The following is a 22172-nucleotide window of genomic DNA, read 5'->3' on the forward strand; positions in this document are numbered from 1 at the left end:
TCTGCCATTAGGCCTTATCATTAGTCATTTTAAAATTATTTCCTATCATCTGTATACAGATTATATCTAACTGTACATTTATTTTAAAATTTGTGAATTGGAAAAATGATCTGTTCTAATGGACTGGGCAATCAATGGTTGGATGCCAAACAATTGTCTGCAGCTGAACACATACAAGACTGAGTGTTTAATTCTTGCTTGAGAGAGTATTAAGCCCCAAATTATACAACATCTAGGTCCCTTCTCAAGCTACTGTTTGGAATCTTGGGTTAATTTTTGATGAGTCTGTGTTTTTTGATGCTCATACCAAGTCTTTGACCCGCTCCTGCTTTTTTTCATTTAAGAAAGATCGCTAAACTCAGGACTGTTGTCTCCAAAGTGAAATTGGAGATACTTGTTCATCCCTTCATCTCCTCTAGATTAAATTCTTGTAATGCTCTTTACTTGTCTGTCAAAGGCTCCTTTATCCCCCTAGGACCACATTTTGGGCTGTCTAGACCAAAATACTAATTTTTCTCTACAGGGGCCTGATATCCACTTACGAGGACATTATACTGCCACAGTTCTATTGAAATTTAAAACGAACGTCCTCTTATGTGGCTCTCATTTATCTCAGAAACAAAAATCAGGCAAAAAAAAAGAAAATCTGGTAATTCTTTGTTTTTATATTCATCGGATCCCAATCAGCCCAAATAGCAAGGAGAAATTGAAAATTCATGCCATGAAAGAGTTCGGGTCTTAGGAGATTAAATCACCTTCAACCACCTATGTACCTGTGGCTTCTTTTAAAATACACCTGAAAACTCATATTTAGACAGGCATTTGGGTAATGTTCTTGTGTAATATGATGTTTTTGTCTATATATTAATTCCCTGTAAATCACTTTGCAACAGATTCCTGGCTTAAAAAGTGCTACACAAATACATTTTATGTACCATTATGAACAAAACAGTTTCATAATATTTCACATAGCCATACTTTTTTTCTTTGGTTGCAATATTAGAGTAATGTGTTGCTCAAAAACACAGGGACGCTTTTTTTTCAGGTTAACTATGGGTGACTGGCTCTACACACACAGGTTGTGCTGACCCTGACAGCACACTCTCCTCTACACGTCTATATGATCAGCCATGTTAATTCTGATTTGTTTCCTAGAGGCCGAGACAAACTGCATAACTCTGAACATGAAGTGTTGAAAATATTTTATTTGTTGATAATGCAACAGCTACAGCAGAAGGTATAAGTTACAGCTCAGATTACAGCTAGAGGTCGACTGATTCACCAGATCAAACTAGTGTTCAGTGTCAGATTGAACTACAGTGTTGGAGATTATAGTAATCCCTGTAAGCAGGAGAGCCTTTAAATGAAACAGTGCTTCACATAACTGGAACAGGGCTAGTTAAAAGAATGCTCAAAATAGACTCAGTGATATGAAAAGAATGGACACTTAGCTTTTATACACTATTAATCAGAAAAGTAAATAAGATTAATAAGTGCTAAAAATACTGCTTGCAGTTCATTCTACATGTTTAACAACACTACAGATGACATGGTTACATCTGCCTCTATAGATTCAAATATAATCACTTTCTCTGGAACTCCCAGTTACATCACCATTTTATTTTTCTTTGCAGCATGTTGATCACTGTGGCATCATGCAACTATTACATGACATGTAAATGAATTTTAAGCTTTTAATAGTATTAAATGACAGACACAAAGCAAAACATGCACTGATGACCTGATGTCTCCATCAAAGGCATCAACAAAAAAGAAAGAAATGCAACACATGTATTCCAGAGATACTTGTGAAATCTATCTGCACCAACAATGCATCCTCCACTACTGGTTTGTTGATGAGGGTCAGAGGTTTCACACACAGCTTCTTGACCCCATGCAGGTACTTTTTTTAGTGCACTGATTGTATTCACAACTGTCTTTGTGCATACCCTAATAGGCCCAAATTAGCAAGAGTAAGTACTACTAAGTCGACAGATAAAGTCCTATGATGACAGATTCAGTGCTCACTACCTAACCAAGCCTTTCTGGAGTGATTTCTCTCACTGTGTTTGCAGTGTAATCCAGCATTGTGCTAGGTTGGACAGTTTTGCTACATTGCTCGTTAAAAACTATGCTTGCAAGACTAGCTACTATGGCTGGCGTGTTAGCAGTAAGCTCAGTGGCTATAGCATCAATCCAGTACTTTAAATTAATGAAAACAAGCAAATTAATTTACCAATTTCTACTTTGACTAATAAATAAAGCTATAATTATGGAACACATTTTAATAGTTGGCTAAATGCAAATATATATTTGTTTCAGTCATCAGTCGACCTCTGTGGATAAGTTTTAATGTATTTGGTTGGTGGCTTTTTTAAGGGGGTGTTACAGCAGTGACTATTGATTTATACAACTTTAAAAGCTAAATCAGTATGTGAAAGGCAGCTCAGCTGAAGGTCTTCAGAGGTCTATTTAATTCCAGTTAACACAGGCCTGTCCTTATAACCCAGTTTACCAGCTTTCCTAAATCATGGATGTTATTCCATGTATTTTGGTTGGTTTCAAAAGTTGTGGAGCTCTGAAGACATCTGGCCTGAGTTACATCTATCACAGACACAGACAAACTGCTACATCAGTGAACCCCTGCTGGTATTCGGTCCGATTAATAAGAATAAATCTGAAAGCTGATTGGTAGGTGTTGCAGTTTATCATCAGCTGCTACTGGTTCCCTTCTCCATCAGTTTGAGTCCAGCTCAACATGGGTGGAAAGGAAACAGGTGTGCTGGTAAACATACAAACACCATCTACAGTCTGAGATTCCAGTGCTGATGCTCATCTTCCTTTCTCTGTTAAATTTCCACATTACTGATTCAAACAGTTATTCTCTGGGATGATCATGATGATTCAATCCAATAATAACAGAAATATGTCTATATAAGAATTAGGCAGACCTCTCTTGAAACCTCACAAAGAATTTCACCATGAAGATGGCTAACATAACAGTTAAGGCTGCTACATTTCTTCATTTTCTACATCGATTAATCTTGTGCACACAGTGAGCAGTGGCTACAGAGGCCTTTGGGCTACGACATGCTCAGCGATGTTTGCTGAAGGTTTTTAGAAATGAAACAGACTGGTGTGTGAATGTTCTCTCTTTGTGGCCAAATTGAACTTTACAAAGAAGTTTTCTTCAACACAACCACAGTTTTGAAAAACAAAACCATTTCTCACAGTAAGCAGAGCATTTAAACACAATTTTATTTACCAAGAAAACTCAAGTATGTGTGGATTAAACACTTACAGCCTTCCCTTTCTTTAGGGAAAGCTTTTGTTGCAGTGTTTCTCTAACCTTTTCACCTGTGATGCTGTGAAAGAAGACACTCTTAACGAAATACCCCTTTGCCAGTATTCCAAAGATTGTGCGTTTCTAGTAGGCAGTGTCTAACAGCAATTCAGATTTTTCTTAGGCATAAATTCTGTCTGGAATTATTTCATGTTTCTGCACTTCAGGAACAGAAGTTTTTACAGAGCAGATTTCATCTGTGACATTTTGACTAGTAATGCTGACATCAGAGCTTTACCACTAGCATATCATCTAAAGCAGGGTTGCAACGGCTCATACACACTTTAAACTAACTGAACCCATAGAGTTCAGCACAGGGTGCTTAGGTAGTATAGAAACGGGAGTTTAGCCTTCATAGAGCCTCTCACAGGTTAAACGCAGCACCTAAGATGAGTCCGACCTTCATACAATATCAATACGGGACTCCAGTAATGCTGTTGTGACTTTCAATGGGAACATACTACAGAGAGTATTGCAGGAGATTAATGCCTGTAGCTTTGGAATATGTGTTTCATCCACATGTCATTGTTTTTTAGCTGTCTGCATTCTTTTGGCCATTTAATGTCTCACTGTGAGGAACAGTTTTGAAAAAACAAAACAAAAAAACCCAACATAAAACAAACAAAAAATTGCAATGGCTATAAAACGTTCTTTTGATTTTTGGAAGGTTCAGATGACCATCTTGAGATTTTGATGAAGCAATATTAACTTGACAAAAGAATTCAAAATGATGCTTTACTACAGAAAAACTGATTTTACAGCTATAGCTTGAGCTCACATATCACAGACATTACAGATTATTGTACAGTTAGTGTGTAAAACTGCTGTTAAAGCATCATGTTTTTTTCTTTCTTTGTGTCTGTACTCAGACTGAGTTGCATATTCAGCAGAAATGGAAGATAAAAAGGATTTATTTGTGCGCTGCTCAGTTTACCCAGCCATGACCAGCTTGACTGAAATGAGACTGAAAAGTATCTTTGAGATTTTTTTTTCTTATTTTCTGAGAATTAAAAAGAGTGAAAAAAAGATTGCAAAGCTACAACTGAGCTCGAGTCTCACAGAAAAAAGTAAGGAACCAAAGAGACAACTCTGATGGACTTGTTTGAGAAGCTGAATGCGTCCCATTGCAGTGAACGCTGTGATTGATAGATGAAAAGTTGGAGCTGTGGAAACAAGTCTCATCAGAATTATTTTCTGTAAATACTGACCCAATTTCCTTCAACCTTTAATAAATGAGCTAAAACCCCTAATGATCAGATGACTCTGGGAATGATTGTAGGGTGTCTGGCATGTAACAGTTAATTCCGAAACTGAGAAAGTAGACCATAACAAGAGCAAGATATTGAAACACTTGTGACAGATCAAAATCAAAGCCCACATGTTTGAACAGTTTAACTAGCTTATCAGTTGGAGCTTTGACTGAGAATGATTAGGAACAGTACCCATGACTGGTCAAAACAGATAGAAGATGGAAGCGAGACTGGACAACGATTTGTCACAAAACAAACACCAATAATGATAAAACAAGTTAGCATTACTTGTGATCAACACGTTTCAGCATCAAAGGTGAAGCTGAACACATATCAATCATAACAAGTCCAGATTAAAAAAAACAAGTCAGTGAGAGAGTCAGATCTGAGTTGATAAGTAAAATAATGAGACAAACAACAAAGAAAGAATGAAATCAAATCAAAACAAGTCTGAGTTAAGAGAAAATAAGACTGGCATAGTGGGTCAGGACCTGACTATCGCAGGACTCAAGAACTACAGGACAATTTAGGCTGTGCAGACATGGACAAGTTCATTGTTTGAGTTTTGGTTTCTTTGGTTTTGAGTTCACTCTAAAACTGTGCAAGTCTCAGCTTCAAGCCTGAGTTCAATATTAAATAAATTTGGTACCAAACACCCAACAACCATTCCAAACAAACACCAACAGTCATCTAGCAAAAAATCCAAAATCTGAGGTTGATGTTTTACTTTCTGCATCTAGAGTTTCATCAGTTTTAGCATCACTTCCCACCTGTGAGGAAATCACTTTAAATCCTCAGACCTGGAAAGTAAAATTTCATTTCTGACTACGCTGATGACATTTGTTGAGTAACAATGTAACTTAGCCAGTTGAGTTTTCAAGTGAAAGATGTGATGAGCATCACATGATGGAGGTGGTAGCAGTGCTTTAGGCGGCGGCAATAATCAGATGGCTCCAATGCCTGGGGACAGACTGGTGGAGATCTATATTGCACAGGGGTTGGAGAGATCCTCAAACACTGGCAGTTCTTCAATCCCTCGAGCAAACAGCTTGATCAACTGGCCGTGCACTCTGAGAAAACAGCAGAAGTTGTTTTTAAAGAGAAAACTTAAACCAAGTTTTGATATTTGTAAGGAAGAAGATCCCACAGGGTCATCATACCTGACGTCAATGGCTGTGTGGGTCAGGATCTCGCCATCGCAGTTCCAGCTGCTGTAGGCGGGTGCACAGCCACAAGCTGGGTGGTCTTTGCAGATCTGGCTGAAGATCTGCCGCTTGCTATTCTCATGCAAGTCCAACTCCAGGTCCGAGTCGCTTTGGCAGTGACGTGGCATGAAACGAAAACGCCTCACTCGATGGACCTCAATGAAGGTAAGGTCAAACTGATTGAGCGAAAAGAGAAATAAGTATTTAGTTGTGGACCAAAATGTCCAAAGAATATCAATAAAAACATGTTTTTTTTGTTTTTGTTTTAATTTAGACTGGAAATATACCTGGTCATCTTTGCTGGTGTGTCGTAGGAGGTGTCTAAGGAAGTTGAAACGGGAACATTTTCGGACGAGGATGAGGTCTGTGGTGCCGTCAGCCAGGTGGGCAGCAGGCGAGAGGCCTTTAGGGCTGCGAGGACAAGCACAGCTCATGCTGGCAGCGTTTATAGCGAGGAACTTTCCTCGAATCGTCCTCCACTCGCCACTACTCTCTGGATGAAAAAAAAAAAAACAGACAGATTTGACTTTACTTGTTACTGCTGCCAAAACAGTTTTCACTCTGTGCCAAAAGTTTGCACATTATTCATTATAAACATACAAAACAAAACAAAAAGTTCCATTCACTACATTCAGTCCAGTGTTTCTCACATAATGAATTTGCTGCAGGTTGCATCACTACAGTTGTGCTCAGGAGTTTACACACACTTTGGGATTAATGGTTTCTTTGAACTGGTCTTTTTCCAACCTTAAATAACTTAAAAAAAAAAAAAAAGGATTAAATGCACAAGGTTAGATTTATTTGGAACTTTCTTTTATCTACACAGGCTCAAATATATACACTTACTTAAATCTTGCAATAAGTAGTGCTGAAGTCTCTTCAGTGTCTTCTTACTTGACAAGGCCAAGGCCTATTAACTTCTTATTAGTGATTATGATTGACTACAACTGGTAGTTTCTGTCACAGCTCTCAGAACAATGGGCACTCGGTGAAGATCGAGAGGTTCAGGTTTAAAGTTTAGGTTCAGTGAATTTGCCGTGAACAAGAGCCAAAATAAACTTGGAGAACCTTGAAGTCAACTTGGACAATAACTTCTCAAAGTGTTCAGTAATAATATGTTGGTATTAGGTTTGGTATTGGTATGGAATTCAATAAAAACTAGAAAAACAAAGCCAGCTGATGTCTACCAAGACTACAGAACAGCCATGGGTGGATGGACACGGTTTTATCATTTTTCAGGAAGTGTTACATATTTGTCTTTAATTCACAAATATAAATATTTTGTGAGATTTAACAAGAAAGAAACATGACAAAGCCAGACGAGGAGATTTAGGAATGGAGTAATGTTCAGTGAGTAAGTTTTTGGACTGACCAGAGTCTGATGCTTCATCCATCTCATACTTCTCACTTCTCTCTGAATTTAGCTGTCCATTGTGCTGACAAATTACACACCTGGAGATTTACAGAGAAACCAGAGTTACTTAAATGATGCAATGAACAAGGACTTTAATGAGAAGCCATTTTACATTTAACCTCAGCGGGTTATCATTTTAATTTATATGACTGCGTTTGGTTGCAACATAAACCAAACGCTTCAGCTGCAAAACTGAAAGTCAGATAGCAAATGAGTTAATTAACTAGAACAGGATTTATAAAATGTTTTGGTTGTAACTGAGGTCACAGGTTTATGATCAGCTTTGAAATATCTATAGATTCAAAAGAGTATTTATATATTTAAAGGAAAAAGGAAAAAAAAAAAGTTGATACATGTTTGGATCTCTCACCCAGATCGACACCTGGTCGCGTCTCGTGGCGTTCCTATGATACCTCTGGCTGGCAGGTAGGACACTGTTCCTTCGTAGTAATGATGAGTCAGGAACATCTTCAGACCTGCAGACCATTATCAAAAAAAGAAATGCTTATGAATAATGCACACATGCAAGCAAATGAAAATAACTGGAAGGACTGTGGTAGGCTGATGTGACTGAGCGGTGACATAAAAACAACCTCTCTTTGCTAATATTTAGAGTACCGGGCCTCTCTGACAAATCAGACATCAATAAATTTCTCTGCTTTATCTGTAAAACATAATAGATAAAATTAAAGGATATTATATATTTTCCCACCTGAGAAGTCATATCTTGCAGGCCCCATCCATCTCTTCCTCTCGCTGTCTGATAGCACATCGCCATAAAAACCATATCCAAGCAGCGAGACAGAGTATCGCAGGAACATGTTGTTGTGATGAACTGAGCACACATCCAGCGGCTGAGAGTCTCCTGCACACAGATATTAAAAAAATGTTATGTTTGCCATTTTTGAAGAAAGACAAGCAGACACGTACACTGAGAATTTAAAACAAACCAAGCTGTGGTTTGTTTTACATTTTAAAATAAGTTCAGTTAAATATATCAAATATTCTATTAAACTGTATCAAATTCTCACTTCTAATACCAATGTTTGACATTGAAAGTCTACTTTAACGCTTGCTTTCTCAGCAAAATAGTTAGATATTACCCCAGGAGTGTTTGTCCTTTTTTTTTTTAATAGTTTCCATGTCAACATTAACTTTAGACTTCAGAAAGGTTATGTTGCTGGAATGGATATTATGACCGCTGATGTCATGGAGATGATGTGACTGACCCACAATGATGTGTAGTGCAGAGGTCACGGGGTCATTTGTGCCCACAGTAGCAAAGCAGATGCAGTCTGTGGAACCTGAAACAGACAGAAGAAACAATGAGCTGAAAGAACACAAACACCATCCGCTAACAGTTTACCAGTGTAGAACATTCCAGTGAAAAGAGGACGGTCATCACCGATTCTGATTATTTTCTTAAACCTTTACAATGTGACTTTACATTGTAAAAGCACTGCTGCTCCTGTTGTGCACACACAAACACCTGCAACCATTAACTGCCCAGGTGTGCGGTTTCACTTTTGTATCTGCACAGAGGAATAATGTCCCCCAGGTGACTCTGTGTGTATTTATAAGCACAGCAGCAGAAAACACCAAGGACACAAACCAGCACAACTGAGAAATGAGGTCACAGTGACTGCCTGTATTTATACTTACATACTTATTGGCTCTCACCTGTCATTAAAAGCTAGATTACCTCTATCACTGTCCAGGTCAGCAGCTAAAACTGTCTTAAATCAGGAAGAAGTCTGGCTATTTTTCACTCGGGATGTTTTATATATAGCAACAATGCTATTTATGTCTTAAAGAGGGAAGAGCTGAGAAAATCAGTTGAAGCATTGATGTGAGGCTTTCATACAAATAATAGAAGGAAATATTATTTACAGACAAAGAAAGAAAACTTTCCAAACAATTTGGTCTTTCTTTTCACGGTCTGTCTTTGTAGGTGTCTATTCTACATCTTGTAAGTATTGTATGTACTTTTTATTTATAGCAGTTGTTTGTGATGAAGTACCAGAGTTTGTGCTGTTAAGAAGATGCTCTTCATATAGGTTAAGGACAGTTTAAAAACTAGACAAGGAGAGACCAAAGTGATTTGTTAGCTGGCAAAACAGCAGACTCCAGAGAGTTGGAGGTTTCTGGAACAATACAGCAGGCGCTAGAGTCTGTTAGTTCAATAAATAATCCCTTGAGGCTTGGAAAACCTTTACATAAGGCTTTGGCACCAAAGAAACCATGTAATGGTTCCAACCTGCTGAAGGACACCTGTGACACTGTGCTACACTGAAGGATGAAGTCAGAGTTACCTACATTTTTGCTGTAATCCAACACAAAAAGAAAAGCAGTGATATTTCTCTGAGTTTCAGACCTGCAGGAATGATTCCGATGCGTAGGGAGCAGGGAGACAGTGCCTCCTCTGGACTGTTTGGATCTACGCCGCAGTCGATCTGTGTTCTCCAGATCAGTCCGTGGATGATCTCACTAAACATGCCGTCCCCTCCAACGCACACCACACTAAGCAAGGGTCATAGTGAAATATTAGCATCGACAATCTCTCCGTGACCTTTTCTAAAAGATCACATGTATAAATGTTGTGCGAAAATCACACAGATATTTTCTGTGGTGCTTTTATTTCGGGAAGCTCAGGGATTTTTTACTGTCCTACATATACAATCAGATCTATGAGCATTTGCATAACACCACCAACAGTTGATGCAGTACTTTTACTAAACCTGCTGAATTAAAGCTGGAAGTCTGGTTGAAAATCATCATCATGTGTAATTGTCCAAAAAGTTTATGAATCTGAATTAGAGCTGGGCCATATCATACCGTTCACGGTAATACCGGTATAATGTTGGGCAACAATAAGAAAATGAAATATTGCGATAGAATATGCATACGCACATGGCGGAAAAAGCATGGCTGCGACAGAGAACGAGAAGGGCGAAAGCGGATTGGTGAATGAAACAGATGAACCAGAATTGGTTTGTAAAAATGCTGCAACTTCAGTGGTGTGGAACTGGTTTAGCTTTTGTCCATCAGATACACAACAAAGCACTATTTTTGGTAGAGCATGCTAGCGGGCCTTCGTTATTGCCGTGTTTTTTGGAAAATACGGCACACTTAAAATCAATCCTTTGATTTTTCTGAAAATCGACAGTGCCCCTTATAATCCCGTGTGCCTTATGTATGAATTCTGGTTGTGTTTACTGACCTCGAAACGATTTTATGTGGTACACGGCGCTCGAAAATCTGTCAAATGTTTTAGTACGACTTTGCTAAGCTACGAATCCGCACTGCTTGATGGATTGTCATAGCATTGCAGCTATCGTAGGCAGGAGCCTCGCGGAGTGATACGTACTGTGCTTCAACATAATATGACCATATTGTGTGTGTACAACCTCTTTTTAAGTTATGTGGATATTATACATGGTTATGCTGAGGATATGTCGGCCAATTTCCACTGGAAATGCCTTTTGGTTAAACTGTCAGCAAGGAATTTGCATTTGCACTGTTAATTTTTTATATAACTTTAATGCACATAAAAAACAGCTGCTTGTTTAAGTGAAAATATGTTGATTTTTTTTTTTTTGCACGAATAAAGTTGTGGAGTTGTAAAGTATTTTGTCTAGTGTCAATTATATCGTCAGTTATATCATTATCGCAAATTTTCAAATGTATATCGTGATAAATATTTTTGGTCATATCGCCCTGCTCTAATCTGAATTATGTTGTGCTCGGTTTCTTTTTTATAGCATTTAAATAATTAATCTTCACTTTACAGGGTGAATCACAAAGAATCTTCCTTTTTGAAAGTGGTTTCATTCTAACACGTAATGTTACAAAGTGCGGGTTTGTGAGTTTCAGGTTGTTGCTGGTAGGCAGAATAACAACAGCAATGGCTGCAGTGACTCCAGGTATGCTCACAAAACTGTGGGACGAGTTTGACAATTGCTTGGACATATGCCATGTATCTGGAGGACTACAATGTTGTTTTGCATGTAAACTATTAAAAACCCTTACTTCAAGCTTCTTTGTCCAGTCTTTTGAAATCTGATGATTGTTTTTGACACACTCTGTAGCTTATGGGTGAACTTCTATTATGGACAAACAAAACTCACCCATCAAATTTCTTCAACTCTGCCTCCATCTTCAAGTGATCTCTGGCGTGATTGGCGTACTCTGTCACTATGACAACAAACACACAGATTCTCAGTGTGTTACATGTATAATTCTGACACAGGAAGTTGGAGACTGGGTGGTGAGTGATTTGGACGTACCAATAACACTGGTGGAGATTCCAGCCTGTGTGAACAGGGGGGCAACTTTCTGCTCGTAGATCCGTTTTCCTTGACGCTTCCCACCATATGGATTTATGTAAACCAGCAGATGTTTTGGTCTGCTGGCTGTTGACACAAATAACAACAACAAGAGCAACTATGTCACAAATAGTTTGTGGAAACGGCATGAGTTATTCAGACAGAGTGGGTTTTTGTAAAATCATACTGTTACTGGTGAGCTGCTCTCTGATCCTGCTGACCCAGTGCTGACACACCGCCTCATCCGAACAAGTGAAGGTGACCTCAGCACACCGCCAGCGGTGCTGCCGACACCTCTCCACGTACAACACTAAAACAGATACAAGTTAAAAAAAATACTTATTTAATAATCAGCCATCTTTGATTGCCAAGGTGCTAGAGTGCAGATCATGCAGTGTTTGGATTACCTGTGAAGGCCTGCCTGCAGTCCTTTCCCTCTCTTTCTCTGATCTTTTTCCAGCTGCCATCGTCTCTTTGTCTGCTGCCATTCTCCTCCTCTTCCTCTCTGACAGAGATGATCTCTGACACTGGGACACTGTGACAGACACCTGAACAACACACACATGCACACAAAGCAGTTAGTGTCGCCAACCAGCAGCCAGCTCTTAAATTTCAGAGCCTCCCGGCAGCATGTGAAGGGACCACCAGGGGTATTGTTGCTTTTGGCTGTTATTTTCTAGAATGAGGTCATGATGATGTGAAACAAGTCCACATATTCAGAGTGATGCAGCAAGTTTAGCAATGCTCGAGTGTGACATGACCCACATATTGGCATTGTCATCTTTCGGATTCACTTCTGACTCACTTATCTGTATCTGCAGCTCACATCACAATCACTCTTCTGCTATTCTGTCTCCACATGAAGGAACCTACGGCACATTTTCATCTTAAAATGGTTTTAATCTTAATTCTGACTTCATAAATAACAAATAAGACTGAGTGAGACCATGGCTCCATTTCAAACAACAACACTACTGCATCACTGGGCTGTGATCATTTCCACAAACGTTCAATTCATTTTCAATAATAATCGTCATGAAGTCCAACACAAAGCTTTGTAAAAATCCCTGTTTACTATTTTTATATTTTATTTACAAAACACAAAAAAAACCCAAATCAGCTTTTCACCATTTCAAAACAGCATTATAGCCAGAAGTAGCATATTTTTTTAAAATACATTCATAAACTTTTAATATCAGAGGTGTCATCAAGATCTGTGACTTTGCCAATAACAAAAAAACAAAAAACAAAAATTAGACCTGATTTAAATTCCCCCCTCAGGGTCAGCTCCTTGTGCATCTCAGGACTGATTCCATTGTTACTGACTTTTTTTATATTCACTCTGTGGAAGTCCTATTGTGACAATTTTCTATGTTTGATGAAGTTATAGGGAGCCACATCTTCATGTTGAGTGAAGACTGTGGTGGTGAATAACAATTCTGAAACCAGAGCTGGAGCTGTTAACTGGAGATACTTTATCAGGAGAAGAACCACACTCCATGCACTTCTCCTCTGGTCATATTTCTCCTTCTGTTGGTCAACCTCTGCCAAAGGAATGAGGAGCCATTGATAATTCTTAATGAGGCTTTCCTCTAATCTAGTTTGTTGCTTCTTTATTAACAAAAATGAACCTACATCACATTTAGGATTAGGGTCCTTGCCATAGAATGTCTGGTTAAGGCATGCTAATTTAGAGAAAGCTGAATATTTAAAAAAAAAAAAAAAGAAATTCTCCTTTTTTGCCATTCATGCCATTTAAAGAAATACCCAGGTGTTAACCAAAAGTGTGATTTAAATATCAAGGGATGGTTGGTGTTTGGAAGAACTGCTACACTGCTGCTACTGTGATCACTAAATGTTTTCCCTCAAATGCCTCGGGACTTTAAAACTGAACCCCGCATCGACAGGGGAGCAGCCATGGTGCATGGTGGTTCTCCTTCTGGTGTCATTTCTCACCTGATCCACGATCTGCTGACTTTGAGAGTGTGTGTATTATTCCACTGAAAACTAACTTTTGGAGGGTGGGCTGCAGTCACCCTCCAAAACTTTGCTCATCGGTGATGGTCCATGATGTGAAAAACACGGTCAGTTTGACACAGAAGTTGATGTTAGCTTGGTAATAAATGAGAAATACGTACACACACTCCAGCAATTCAGAACAGGACTTCCATGGAGCACTGGAAGCAATCCAGAAAAGGACAAGGAGATGACGTTTAATGAGACAGTGGCTAAATTTAGTTCAGTTAAGGTTTTCCTTGTTATGAGCAGAATCACAATACTTTTTGTTTTCACCATGTACTTTTGATCTATACTATATTGCCAAAAGTATTCGATCTTCTGCCTTCACACACAATAGGATTTGAGTGACTACCCACACTTAATCCATAAGGTTTAATATATTGTTGAGCCACCCTTTGCAGCAATCACAGCTTCAACTCTTCTCATAAAAGCTTTCTGCAAATTTTATGAGTGGGTTCATGTGAATTTTTGACCATTCTTCCAGAAACAACTTTGTGATGTCAGACACTGATATCGGACGAGAAGGCCTGACTCACAGTCTCCATTCTAATTCATCCCAAAGGTGTTTTATCATTGAGGTCAGAACTCTGTGCAGGCCAGTCAAATTGTTCTACACCAAACTTGCTCATCTATGTCATTATGGACTTTGCTTTGTGCACTGGGTCATGTTTGAAAAAGAAGGGGCCATCCCCAAACTGTTCCCAAGAACCTGGGAGCATGAAATTGCCCAAAATGTCTTGCTGAAGTATTAACAGTTCCTTTCACTGGAACTAAGGGGCTGAAACAAACTCCTGAAAAACAACCCCACCCCATAATATCCCTTCCACCAAACTTTACACTTGGTGCAATGCAGTCAGACAAGTACTGTTCTCCTGGCAACTCCCAAACCCAGGTTGTACATCGAATTGCCAGATGAAGAAGTGTGAATCCTCACTTTAGAGAACATATCTCCACTGCTCTAGAGTCTAGTGCCCGCATGCTTTAAACCACTGCATCTGACACTTTGCCTTGTGGTTGGCGATACAAAGCTTGGATGGAGCTGCTCAGTCAAGGAAACCCATTCCATACAGTTCTCGGCACACTGTTCTTGAGCTTATCTGAAGGCCACATAAAGTTTTGAGGTCTGTCATGACAGACACTGCAAAAAGTTGGCGATGTCTGCACACTATGCACCCCAGCATCAGCTAACCCCGCTCTGTGAGTTTGTGTTGCCAGTACTTTGTAGCTGAGGTGCTGTCACTCCCAATCACTTCCAATTTGTTATAACACCACTAAAAATTGATTGTTGAATATTTAGTAGAGAGGAAATTTCACGACTGGACTTATTGCATAGTTGGTATCCTATCACAGTACTACGTTGGAATTCACTGAGCTCCTGAGAGCGACCCATTCTTTCACAGATGTTTGTAGAAGCACTCTGCATGCCTAGGAGCTTGATTTTATACACCTGTGGCCATGGAAGTGATTGGAACACTTGAATTTGATTTGTTGGATGGGTGATGAATACTTTTGGAAATATAGTGTATGTTTGAGCATCTTACTCTAAAAAAGAAAAAGAGGAATATCAGACTATTCCTCTACATAACACTTGACCAAAGAGTGTTTTCTTGAAGCCAGGAGCATGTTTATCTCCCATATAAAGAAACTTAAGCAAACTACAGTAGGTCAGCTAAATTAGTGGAACTACAAAGCCAAACTACACATCGAACACTGACACAAGAGCTACAGGGAGGGCAACATGTTTCTGTTGGATCTGTTATTGATGAACAGACTGAACACAGCATTAAACTGACACGTTTTACTCCTAAACATGTGGTTTATTCCAAAATATGACTTCTGACGGTACAGGTTATTTCATGAAACTGAGATTATTTACTTACTCTAACTATAGTAATGTTAGGTTAGGAGGTTGCTTTGTTTTTATTTTTCATCATTTTGGAATAAAACCACTTATTTAAATTGGAACAACACAAACAGAGCTCACACTTCAGCCATCAAACCCAGAAACATGTTCTAACAGCAGAACCACTAAACCTCCACACAATGGGGTGGAGGTGGCCCACTGCATTGTGGGAACTAAATCTCCTACCTGGATCAGGTCGACGAGGAAACAAAGGAACACAAAATCCTGCAGGAAAACCATACAGGTAACATTGTAATTAGCAGATAGAGAGTAAGTTAACCTAAGACAATCAGAAAAAATTTTAACTTTGGTTTCAGATCAACAAGTGCTTAAATGAATGAGGATACTAAGTCACCTTTTAACTTTATAATCTACATGTTTTTAAATCAGCCTTCCTTTCTGGCTACAACAGGTGGGGGTGGAGAAGAAAAAAAAAAATCAATTTAATAAAGTATTCCAATATTTTCCACGGCAACATCGCATCAACATAGGGACAATACAGAGATAAAGTTTGCATGGACTGCAAATAAAAACTGAACTTTTTAGTTACAATAACAAACTCAGCTGCTTCTTCAGTCCACCAGATGGTGCTGTCGACTTTTTCTTGTGAGGTAAACTGCAATGTGGGGCAAAGCTGGTATTGAAAGAAATCAGAAAATGCCATCTGTGTCTAAATCAAAAATGGACTTGAATTGAGAATTGACAGCTCCTTTCGCACCTTACCATAATGGAAAACTGATAGCCAAAGACGACAAAGCTAACATCACATGCACTTAAAAGAAAACACATCAGACACTGGAGACAATTTGAAAAAGTTACCTCACAGTTCTTTCCACAGACACAGTCTGGCTCAGAGAAGTGATGCATAAAGCTGAGGAACGTTTGAGTACAGCTGAAAGGATAGCAGCTCATCATCTCAGAGGACAACTGCCGACTGTTGTCTTACATACACAATACCTGTACACTATGTGTACGCTAGTCTACACATTTGCATTAAAAATGAATTGGAATAGACTGTAATACAAACGGTTTAGTCTGCCAGGTGCATGCAACATGACAGGTTTTAATGACACTGTCGATCAGTCTGTATGCTTCACAGTCCAATTTTGCAGCAATAAAATGACAGAAGTGAAAGGAACACACTAAGACTTCTATCTTATTAAAACAGATATGAACATAATTTGCATTTAAAAAGGCGATAAACCCCAATTTATGCCAATGCAATACTCAGCATATTGCAAACACACAATAATCTCACAAATCATAATCAATTTTTCAGTATGTGAAGAACCCACACAAGCACTGGGAAAGAATGCAAACTCAGTGTGGAGTTTACAACTTCCTCCCGCAATGCGAAGACATGCGTGTTAATGGTGATTCTAAAATGGCTATAGGTGTGAATGGCAAACTGTCCAGGGCGGACCCCTCCTATGGGTATAAGCTGAAGTTGGATGGATGAATGGATGGCTAGAAGGCATTGTATTATGGGCTCTCTGGTGAGTCAGATCTCTACATAGAGTTCCTTCAGCCTAATTTACTCAGAGCACTTAATCTATAGGTCACACATCGTCAGGTATAAAGATGCATTTACACCATATTTCATGCCTACTCATAGTTACTCATAGATTTCTTTTTCTTTTAAAATGCTGCCGTTCTGCCGGTATGTCTTCATGTCTATGATTAGTCATATGCTGCAAACTACCTCTTTTATGGCCACGTGCTTTTAGCTAGACTGGAAAAAACCCTGGGTTGACTTACTGAGTTGATAAGAAGCTACATGTGACTGCTTAGCAGGACTGCTGATTCTAAGATGAGTGAAGCCAGATAAGGAAAAAGATATCCTGGGCATGCTGAACTTGCTTTATAATACAGGCGTTAGGGGGATATTACAAGCTACAGTTATATTCTTAATATTCACTATACTGTTCACCCATTCAGTTCTTAAATTCAAATATCTCATTGTGCACACTTTGTAAATAATGCTGCACTGTATTCAGTGTTGGGGAGTAACGGAATACATGTACCGCCGTTACGTATTTAAAATACAAAATATGAGTAACTTTATTCCGTTACAGTTACCGTTTAAAAAGGTGGTATTTAGAATACAGTTACTTTGTTGAAATAAATGGATTACACGGCACGGTCTTTTCCTGTTTCATATATTAGGCTATGCTCTCTCTATTTTTGGTAATTCCACACCAGAGGAAAAACAAACAAAACGCGCATTAAGAGGCTCTAATGCCTGTGTGTCAATCTCACGGCCCATGTCACCTCTATTTGTGGCCCGCAGAATGACGTGAAGAAATATTTTAAAAAAATTATTGACAAAAATTATTTAATAAGAAGGCAATAGGCAGAGTGTTACAGGCATAGCCCTAAAGAATGTAGCCTCATGGGCAGTGTAGTCCGTGCTGCAGGGAGAATGGACTGCCGTTATGCATCTGTGAGCGCGAGGGAGGGAGAAAAAGGCGAGTGGAAAAGTACGAGTTGTCACCAACCAGAAACGGGAGCTGGAAGCATGTAAATATAATACTAACCACTGCAGCCAAGAAGAGAGCCTGACGAGCCCAGTTGTAAGTAAGCTATTAAGACTCGACTGTACGCTGTGTTCGTGTTTTCCTCCGAAACAATAAGTTCTGTTAGAGCAGACTTTCAACGCCTCTCTCTGTCTCTCGCTAGCAAAGTTGACCCAGACAACAACGTTTAGTGTTTCAACACCCCCAGCAACAGACAGACAGAAACTAGGACACACATAAAAAATTCACAACTGAAATACAAAACACATGCTGGTGTGTGTTTCAGTTTTACACACACAGCTGTTGTCACCATAACACTGGAAACAACTGAACCCTGACCATCTCAGATGAAACAGAAGAGAAGTAACCTGCTGACAAACAAACACTGTCATGCACCTCCTGCAGTAACAGTTGGGATCATTTTAACAGGCACTGTGAGGTGAGTCATTGATGATCAACCAGAGATGTCCAACTCTTTAGTTAAAATTTTAAAGATTCAAGTTCTTTGGTGTAAAAAGCAAAGCTTGCCTCCCAATGTGCATTTCAACCCGTTGAAAAGTTGCATTAAACAGGAAAAAGAAACCTTTCATCACAAAGAGGTAGAAGAAGAAGAAGAAAAAAGGATAAATAAACCGCACATGAGAAGCGCAAACAATGGCTCCTGTGGAGAAAGTTCATCGTTTTAACGCTTGATTTTACTCCTCTTTAAAACCTTCAGCATAGACTGTCTATAAAACATGAAAATAGCCACTGTATGATACCTGACTTAATGTTCTGTCAACCATGATATAAAAATAGTGAATGAGTTCACACATTCATCATAAAGTGAAGGAGCTGAGAGACATTCACCCACAGACTTCTGTACAACAAGAGTCTCCGCCTGCTGGCTATTAGAAAGTATTACGCTCACTTTTGAGATGTTGAAGCTACAGACATCTACACTCTGGAGAGTATCCATAACTCGAAATTTCGAGTTAATAAGTCGAAATTTCGAGAAAATAACTCGAAATTTCGAGTTACTTTTCTCAAAATTTCGAGTTAGCTCTGCCAATCAAAAATATACGTGAATGAGGTCGCTTTCTTGTTACCCGGAAGCATATGGCGCAGAGGACCGCGCACTCAAAAACGGATCCCAACAAATTGGCGCTTTCGCGAGTACGTTTGCTGATAGTAACACCATGTGATTCAGCTAATAACACAGGGATTTCATCATTTGTGAAGCCAGGCTGAAAACACTCAGCAATCTGTGCATTCACGACTGGATGTAATACCGGTAGCTTAGCTGTAGCATTTGTAGCTGAGGGCTTCAGCTTCCGGGTAACAACAAAATGACGTCATTCACGTAGATTACTGATTGGCAGCGCTAACTCGAAATTTCGAGTTGCTTTTCTCAAAATTTTGAGTTAATATGTCGAAATTTCGAGAAAGTAACTCGAAATTTTGAGAAAATAACTCGAAATTTTGAGTTATGGATCCTTTTTTTTTTTTCCAGGGGCGGAAACGGGCTTCCATAGTAAAAAGACCAAAAAAAGTGTATAAACAAACAATAGTTATGAACTTTACAGTAGTTTACTGCCCCCAAGTGGCAGTAAATGGCAAAAACATGTAGACTATCACACTGAAACCTTAACACAGAGTAGACAGGGAGGTTAACAACAAATGCAAACCACAAATTTGGCTTATTTTGATATTTTAACTCCCAAAACAAAATAAAACTCAGGATTATGTTAAGAAATATTGAGGTGAATGACTGTGGTAGTCTCTACTGAGATTTTAACTGGATTCTAACAGAGACTAAAACACTTCTGTTCACCATGATCATCTCAAATGATTCATCATTAATGTGTTCATGTATTAGACAATGTGACTGTCCACGAATAGTACATATTATCAATCTTTGTTATGTTCAATGATACAGGTTTACACTACAAAAGGTTTGTGTTAGCAGACAAATAATGTAAAACAGTCTGTCCTGACTCCATGGTATTTATAACATAAAGCAATGATTACATCCCTGACCCGGGCAGTGATGCATATCAGACGATTAGCAAGATCCACCCAGCTTTACAGTTATGCTGATCTGAATATGTCACTGATAATGTTAAATTAGAATTAAAGTATTAAGAAATATAAAACTATAAAACCTTTGTTTATGAAACATTATTTTGTTTTTTTTATTTATTTGTTGTGCTCACACTGAAGGGAACATCTACATTTCAAATGACAACACAATGATCGGGTGATCGATTCGTAATATGTTACAGTCACAAATCAACAACAGAGAAGTAATTAAGTACATGAGGTTAGCCAGTAACCTTTAACACAAACTCAGTGTTACCATGTTATTCAACACACACACTGGTTCATATGTAAACCAGTTAATTTGGGACTGACGGTGTGAGAGAAATGTGAGTAGGGGGCTCGCTTTCACATGTGGAGATTTTGTACTTACTTTGAGTACTCTTTTTGATACTGCTGTGGCATTTAAGTGCAGTATCCTTCTTTAAAATCTTGTAGTGGAAACTGTAAACAAGTCTCTGTATTCGATGAACTTCCTATGTGACAATCCCATAGCTTTCAGACGAAAACTTATAAAAATGTTACAGATTTTACAGCAAAACATCAAGTAGCCAGTTTCATTAAAACATAGCATGATACGGATTTAAAATAAAGTGAATGGTACAATTGCCTTCGTCAGCTGGACACAATGACTCACAAACAAAAGCACGTCTACTGAATAAATAAATCACTCAACCCTCTGCTACTTGAAAAACTGATTTTTCATTCTGTTGTTTGTGGTTAAAATATTCTAAAATTATGTATGAGGTTTGGTGTGTTTGTTCGTCCCTGCAGCTTACAGCCTCAGTGACCTCCACTGTCAGACTGGATGATGAGTGTTATGTAACCGGATGTATCATATCTCATATGGTCCTACAGTCCGGATACATTGTGTTCAGAGCTGAAAGTTAACTGCATGATATCCACAGGTCCAAACACTGCTGTGTGTCCCCTTTCACGTTTTCTCCGAGTTCTTTGTTTATCACACAGGATGTCGCGGTGCGCTTAAAGGCCAACAGAGAGATATATTAAGACACATAGACAAAGGCATGCAGACACATTAATCACGGATCTTACTGGGTCTGAACGGGTGGTACACGGGACTAGATGCCCGTCTCTTCCAGATGAGCAGTGACCGGCTCAGGCTTACATCGTACGCGGCATTTCTGACGCGGAGCTCCGACTGCAGCAGCAGCCTACCCGGCCTCTCCATTGGCGTCTAGCCGTCTTGCTCCGTCCTTTAGCCGGATGAGGAGGCAGCAGCACTCCGAGTACGGTTACCTTTCCCCGGGCATGTTGTCTGTGAGTTTCCCTTAGAGGCCCCGAACCTCGAAAATAAGTACTTTTTTAAACAACGGGGATTTCTGTTAATGTATACCCATGTAACGGACTACAGGTCGGTACAATTTTCTGGCTGATAGCGGTTTCTCACCGGATATAGGAGGGGCTTTGTGGTGCATTCAGGTGCCTTCAGAAAACCCGATCTACGTGTTTCGTAATTCAAATATTTTGGCATTGAACCGCATTGAAATCTCCAAATTGAATATACAGCTTAAATGCTCCAAGTTAAACCTTCCTGGAAACCTTGTCTCTATTTTGATTGTTTTTCAGGACGAAGTGCGAAACAATTAATGAAGCTGATATAAACAACATAAAAATAAACTAAACATTAACAGATAAGATTAATTCACTATTTCATTTGTCACTCAGTAAAAGTATATTACAACACACCTCGTCAGTCTTAAAAATATGAAATCTGTCAGGATTACGGTTTTGTTTTGTTTTGTTTTTTTTAAATCTCACGGTCTTATGGTCAAACTGGTATGCTAACAAGCTACAAAAAAGCAAAGTCATATTTAAGTGTACAGATAATTATTTTATATTTAATTTCTTTACATATTAAACACAAGGAAAAGAAAATAAACTCATGTTATGAAAACAAATGAATATTATCTGTGTGAACACCCACGAATGTTATTATAACCATTCCTTCATTGTATACTTCACGAACACCATGTTTGTTTGTTTTGATCCACGATTTAAATTGCTGAATACTTGGGCATGGCTCAAAGTTATGGAAGAGGATTAGGGCCACTAGGGGGGAAAAAAGTGGGGACGTCTCTTTTCTTTTTTTTTTTT

General features: G+C 38.9%; 1 protein-coding gene across 2 annotated transcripts; it reads right to left on the reverse strand.

Annotated features, from left to right (window-relative positions):
* Positions 1–1185: 1185 nt before the first annotated feature.
* On the reverse strand, positions 1186–21491 carry LOC146383118 (ceramide kinase-like). Of its 2 annotated transcripts, XM_084934289.1 has the most exons (14): positions 21111–21491; positions 15646–15684; positions 11945–12085; positions 11725–11847; positions 11499–11624; positions 11340–11406; positions 9587–9732; positions 8442–8516; positions 7925–8077; positions 7583–7688; positions 7171–7250; positions 6086–6291; positions 5754–5974; positions 1186–5663 (listed from the first exon to the last, which is right to left on the reverse strand). In XM_084934289.1, exons 1-14 carry the CDS (start codon positions 21244–21246, stop codon positions 5576–5578), a joined length of 1707 nt encoding a protein of 568 aa, XP_084790415.1. In that variant the 5' UTR covers positions 21247–21491; the 3' UTR covers positions 1186–5575. The 2 variants fall into 2 exon arrangements, with proteins under 2 accessions (XP_084790415.1, XP_084790416.1); XM_084934290.1 differs by lacking the exon at positions 15646–15684.
* Positions 21492–22172: the final 681 nt, after the last annotated feature.

Source organism: Perissodus microlepis, chromosome 7 (genome assembly GCF_051167445.1).
Source record: "Perissodus microlepis isolate ML-2025 ecotype Zambia chromosome 7, ASM5116744v1, whole genome shotgun sequence".
In the NCBI taxonomy this organism is placed as follows: domain Eukaryota; kingdom Metazoa; phylum Chordata; class Actinopteri; order Cichliformes; family Cichlidae; genus Perissodus; species Perissodus microlepis.